General features: G+C 38.8%; 1 protein-coding gene across 1 annotated transcript in view; it reads right to left on the reverse strand.

Annotated features, from left to right (window-relative positions):
* ATPAF1 (ATP synthase mitochondrial F1 complex assembly factor 1) overlaps positions 1–6,766 on the reverse strand; it is a 29,617-nt gene that overhangs the window by 14,955 nt on the left and 7,896 nt on the right. Inside the window, exons 4-5 of the mRNA XM_017540925.2 lie at positions 3,505–3,555; positions 1,639–1,686 (exon numbers count right to left, since the gene is read on the reverse strand). Coding sequence (XP_017396414.1) covers positions 1,639–1,686; positions 3,505–3,555 — 99 coding nt within the window. The remainder of the gene's footprint in view (positions 1–1,638; positions 1,687–3,504; positions 3,556–6,766) is intronic.

The raw sequence follows: 6,766 nt of genomic DNA on the forward strand, positions 1-6,766 counted from the left end.
GACGGGGTTTCACCATGTTGACCAGGATGGTCTCGATCTCTTGACCTCGTGATCCACCCGCCTCGGCCTCCCAAAGTGCTGGGATTACAGGCGTGAGCCACCGCGCCCGGCCTTGAACAGCTATTATTAAAAAAAAGACAACCTGCAATTCCAGCACTTTGGGAGTCTGAGGTGAGAGGATCATTTGAGGCCAGGAGTTCAAAGCCATCCTAAGCAACACAGTGAGACCTCATCTGTAAATGAACTTTTATATACTTTGATAGAATGTAAATTAGTACAACCATTATCGAAAACATTATGAAGGTTCCTCAAAAAACTAAAAAGAGGCCGGGCACAGTGGCTCATGCCTATAATCCCAGCACTTTGGGAGGCTGAGACAGGTGGACCACCTGAGGTTGGGAGTTCGAGACCAGCCTGACCAACATGGTTAACCCCATCTCCACCAAAAATACAAAATTAGCTGGGCATGGTGGCACATGCCTATAATCCCAGTTACTCAGGAGGCTGAGGCAGGAGAATTGCTTGACTCTGGGAGGTGGAGGTTGCAGTGAACTGAGATTTTGCCACTGAACTCCAGCCTGGACAAGAGTGAAACTCTGTCTCAAAAAACAAACAAATAAAAAAAACAAACAAAAAAAGAGAACTACCACATGATCCAGCAGTCCCACTACTGGATATATATCCAAAGGAAAGGAAATCAGTATGTTGAAGAGATATCTGCACTCCCATGTTTACTGTAGCACTATTCACAATAGCCAAGATATGGAATCAACCTAAGCATCCATCAACAAATAAATGGATAAAGAAAATGTGGTATCTAAACACAATGGAATACTATTTAGCCACAAAAAAGAACAAGTTCTGTCATTTGTGACAACATGGATGAGCTTGGAGAACATTATGTTAAGTGAAATAAGCCAGGCACAGAAAGACAAATACCACATGTTCTCACCCATATGTTGGAAGCTTAAAAAAAAACAACACAAAACTGATCTCATAGAAGTATAGAGTAGAATAGTGGTTACTAGAGGAGGGAATAGCCAATAACCTTTTGGTTAAGGTATACAAAAGTACAGCTAGATGGGAGAAATATATTCTAGTCTTCTATGGTACTATAAAGTACTATAATCAACAGTGACTTATTGTATCGTTTCAAATAGCGACTAGAAGAATGGATTCTGAATGTTCCCAATGCAATGAAATCATAAGTGTTTGAGGAGACAGATGTGGTAATTATCCTGTTGATCATTACTCACTGCACACATGTATTGAAATATCACACTATACTCCATAAATATAATTATTATGTGTCAATTAAAAATAATAAAACTCCCAAAAAAAGACGTTGAAAAGATTAAGGTCTCAGGTGCCTTCTGAAATGTAATTGTACTGACAGATTAAGATCTGCATTAGTAAGGGCTGACGTGGTAGGAGATGAAAAGCCAGAGGCTTATTGGGCCAAATCCACATCATTTTGTAGGGCTGAAAACGTCACTTATTAGCACAATCAACATGTGAGCATCTTTATTAAGGCAGCACTATAACATATGAGACAGTATAAAATATGATGTGATTGGTTGGAAAATACTTGTTTGGCAGCATTGATAAGCAACCCTTACGTGGTCACCAGAAACTTACTGTTGGACAGGACTGAGCTCGGTTCCAGATCAAATCAAACTTTTCTTCCTGCAGGTTGGAAAAGAATAAAATTAACCTACAAACAATAAAACACAAAAGGCCATAATCACATTTAAATTCACCAAGACTGAATTCTAGAATTATAATACAACTAAAACAGTCTTTTAAGTATCATCATTTACAAATTACTCATGATAGAAAGACAAGAAAAACCAGACAACTGTTTTGCTGTTTATTGTCAGAATTATGTGTAAAGACTTGGTACACCAATGCTCCAAATGCTCCAGGAAACTCTGACAAGGGTCAGAGACATCAAGTCACTAAGTCAGTTTGAGGGAGAGCTGAGAAGGCCTGTTCAAACAGCGAGTCAGTACCAGAGATCTAAAACATCTTGAAAAGTACAGACTCTTTTTCTGGCTGTTGAATTCATGAAGGATAAGGGTATATACGTATGAGAGATTAAAAAAAAAAAAAGAGTGATACCATCATAACCACCAAAAGGTCTGGCTTTATAACAAATTCCTTCTGTCTATGTTTTCCTCCTTAAGCTTATACTTACTCATGTAATCTCAGTATATATTTGTGTGCTTGATAGAAACTAAGCCCCCACCCTCCTTCAGAGAAAAAGAACTAGCTGATAATCCAGTACTTCAAATGCTTTATCATAGCAGAGGCCAGCAAAACAACATTAAACCAGAGAAGCCAGCAGCATTCCTTCTCTGTCACAGACCTTAATGGTCAAGCAGTAGATGGTGATCATCTTTTATTTTTTTTTTGAGACGGAGTTTCGCTCTTGTTACTCAGGCTGAAGTGCAATGGCGCGATCTCGACTCACCGCAACCTCTGCCTCCTGGGTTCAAGCAATTCTCCTGACTCAGCCTCCCGAGTAGCTGGGACTACAGGCGTGGGCCACCATGCCCAGCTAATTTTTTTTTTTTTTGTATTTTTAATAGAGACGGAGTTTCACCATGTTGACTAAGATGGTCTCGATCTCTTAACTTCGTGATCTACCTGCCTCGGCCTCCCAAAGTGCTAGGATTACAGGTGTGAGCCACCATGCTTGGCCTGATCATCTCTATGAGTAATTTCAAGAATGGAAAGACCAAGAAAAGGCCACTTACTAAGGAGAATTGCCAGAGAAAGAGTAGGAAGAAGCTCCAAGTCAGCTCAGGTATAGGTCACTTACAGACGAGAAGGGAAAAATGCTATGCTAGAGGCCCTGTCTTAAATTCCAAAAGCTTGGCTGGAAAACATCAATAAGAAACAAAAGGCTGGGCGCGGTGGCTCAAGCCTGTAATCCCAGCACTTTGGGAGGCCGAGGCAAGTGGATTACGAGGTCAAGAGATCGAGACCATCCTGGCCAACATGGTGAGACCCTGTCTCTACTAAAAAATACAAAAATTAGCTGGGTGTGGTGGCACATACCCGTAGTCCCAGCTACTCGGAAGGCTGAGGCAGGAGAATTGCTTGAACCCAGGAGGCGGAGATTGCAGTGAGCCGAGATTGTGCCACTGCACTCCAGCCTGGCACCTGGCGACAAAACAAGACTCTGTCTCAAAAAAAAGAAAAAAGAAAAAAAAAGACATCTGGAAATTACTCAGCAACATGAACTTATACCACCTTCCCTTGTCAGAGGCTTGACTCAGAGACATTTTTAAAGTAGAATGAAGGAAAACAAGAACCATAAATATACCATATGGAGCTTCCAATCTCTGGTGCTCGGGGCATAATAAAAACTCTCAGCGCTGTAAAGTGCAGCTTCTCAAGAGGCAATAAACATAGGAAAAGTAAAGGCAACTGCCTGCTAAGGTCAGAGAACTGACTTTCAAGTTGTAACACTTTCATTTTCCCCTCCAAACTACTTACAGGAATAACTGCGTAGACTGTATCTTTTGCTGCAAAATACTGCTGCCAAATCTGTACAAAAAAGAGAGGGGGTCTATGACATGTGGGTAATCTTTTCAACATGTGGCAAGAAATGGTGATAGTTTTCATTGTTCAGAGTAATATGCTATTTGATAACGGAGAGGAAAAACCCAATGTAATGCTTTCATTACTAGCATATGATTACAAAAAAGATTTAATACATTCCGCTTTTCTAGATGATGAAACTATAACTCTTAGTAACAAATTCCTGACAGAGAAACTGATTCTGTGACTTTAAAAATCATTCCTCTCAATAAATGCCTTATGTGTGATAGACAAGTTCTTTTTTTTTTTTCACATTTTTCTTTCCTCCCCAAACCCACTCTCCCCAGCCAACTGTGAGCCTTCCCAGAGAGTCAGAACTAGAGTTCAGGGTTCAGAGTCAGGCAGACCTGGATGCGAATTTCAGCTCCAGTCATTTACTAGCTATACTACCTTGGGCAAATTACTGAAAACTCCCAAAATAACATCAACAAAATAGCAATAATAACCTCACAGAATTGTCATGACTAGCTGAAATATTGTAGGTCTGTGCTTAGCTCAGCACTTGTCACAGAATAAACACTACAAATAATGTTAGCTTTTGTTAGATATTGTATTAGGCCATTCTCACACTGCTAATAAAGATACACCTGAGACTGGGTAATTTATAAACGAAAGAGGTTTAATTGACTTGCAGTCCCACAGTTTCTTGAGGGCTGAGGAGGCCTCAAGAAACTTACAATCATGGTGGAAGGGGAAGCAAATACATCCTTCTTGACATGGTGGCAGGAAGAAGAATGAGTAAAAGGGAAAAAAGCCCCCTATAAACCATCAGAACTCATGAGATCTCACGAGAATAGCATGGAGGTAACTAGCCCTATGATTCAATTAACTCCCACTGGGTCCCTCCCATGATATTTGGAGATTATGGCAACTACAATTCAAGATGAGATTTGGGTGGGGACACAGCTAAACCATATTAGCTATTATTGGCATCTTATAGGCAGTTTTTAAAATGTTGCTTCCAGAAAGTCTTCTACATGTGGAAGAGATAAGGTCTGTTGGATCTGACTATGGTATATACCAATCAGAAGTCCTACCTCTGCTTAGCATTAAGGAACAAGGAAGGTATAGTTGACCTTTATGATGCAATACCAAAAGGCAGGGAATAAAAATTTATATAATAAAATTTAAAAATTAGAAAATAGGGAAAAAGAAAAAAATGCCCATAGTCTCACCACCCTAACAAAAATCACTATTATTTTGAGTTATTTCTTTCTAGTATGTCTTAACAATATTTTTTCTTTTATAGTATACATAGATGTAGCATATAGGCAAGTATCTTTTTATCATTTACCATCATATTAATAACATGGATGCTCCATGTTCCTATTTTTTACTACCATTATTTGTTTTTGCCTTCCCATGTCTTTTCACATGTTATTGGCTCTAACTAGAAAGGCTTTCTCTGTCTCTGAACCCCTAAATTCTTCCTGTCCCCTGAAGCTGGACCTATATGCTTCTTCCATATAGTCTCCCTTGATCATTTTAGTCAGTTTTCCTATGAATTGTTTTTCTATTTTATTTATTTTATCTCCCTGCTTCTATATTTTACATCTCTCTTAAGATGCCTAGGATATGCTACTTCATAATAAGATCATTTGCATATGGATCTATTTCCCTCACTAGTTTTCGGAAATTATGATTCAATTAACTCCCACTGGGAGTTAATGATTCAATTAACTCCCACTGGCAGGTATCTGCTGTATTGTCACCAATGCCTTGCAACCCAAAAAGTACTCAGAAATGCTGGTTGAATGGTAGACGATTGTGACATAATAAGGAACATGTAATACAAAAGAGGCACTTCACCCAGGGTAGGGAAGAGTGCCAGAGAAATGGACACTTGAACTGCATCCGGAACAATGATCACGAGTTAGTAGGGAAATAAGGAGGCTGGGAAGATAACAGGTAGGGCAGGAGAAGGAGATAAGAGACACATTCAAAGCAGAGAATGACAACACTAACAAAGGCATAGAAGTAGTAGAGGGTACTTGTTCATTTTAATATATAGTGACTGTTATTACCTGAATAGATTGTAAGCTTATTTGAGTATCATTAAACTCAGCCCACTGCCTTTTACCTGGCTATTATTTAATAAACATCCATTGAATTAAACTATTAAAAAAAAAAAAAAAGAAGTAGGAGAGGGTATCATAACTAAGGTGACACCTGAGTGAGCTAGTGTTGAAGAATGGGTCACCCTCCTTTATAGTTGGTCTGCTTTGTCAACATTCCTATTAAAATATGAGGCCCCAACTGAAGATACTAATCAAAGTGTGATCCATCTAATCAACACAGAGCAAAAAAGGACTATTAACTCCTAGGACCTATGGAAACTACTCTCAATGTGGCATAAGGTCTTCATCTTTTCTTTTTTTTGCATGTCAAAACACTGTTTTCTCATTTTAAGGGCAGCATATTCTGACTATTTTTATTTAATTTATGATATGAGCAGATAGTTTATGAATCAAAACTGAAATTCATGAGACTGATATTTATTTCTTAATACCGTTGAATTTAGCTACTCATTTCAACAAACAAATTTGTACCTAAAACTACAGGTTTCAATGATACTTATCATATGATCAGGCCTCCTGGGCCTAGCTTCTCTTTCCCCTAAATGACATGTTTGGTTTCCATGTTCCTTAGGTACTTCTTCCCAAAGGGACAGGTTGAGTTCTCCCTGGGACTTTGTATATGCCTCTATTAACAGAAATTAGAACGCTGTGTTGATCTTATCTGTTTTGTGGAGGCTAAAACTCCTGAGGATGAGGATTCTCTCATTTATCTCTGTATCTGGCACAGAGTCTGACATTTAATTAGTATGTATTAAATGTGTGCTAAAATAAAAAATATAGCATCCTTTGGATGCTGGCACCCATGGCAACTGGCACAACTTCCAGTTGTGGAAATATGATGCAGAGTCAAAGAGACATGGGTTTGAGTCCCAGCTCTACCACTGACTAAATTACATAATCTCTTTAAGTCAGTTTCCTCAACTGTAAACTGGGAATAATGGCACCCACTTCATGGGATAGTTAAGAGAATTTAATGAAATAGTGCATATAAAGTATTAGGCATTGTACCTGATACAGAGTATGCTGCTTTTATTATAATTTTGATCCTTTCAATCTACCTAATACATAATTCATGGAAC

This window comes from Cebus imitator, unplaced genomic scaffold, assembly GCF_001604975.1.
Source record: "Cebus imitator isolate Cc_AM_T3 unplaced genomic scaffold, Cebus_imitator-1.0 Scaffold129, whole genome shotgun sequence".
Lineage (NCBI taxonomy): Eukaryota > Metazoa > Chordata > Mammalia > Primates > Cebidae > Cebus > Cebus imitator.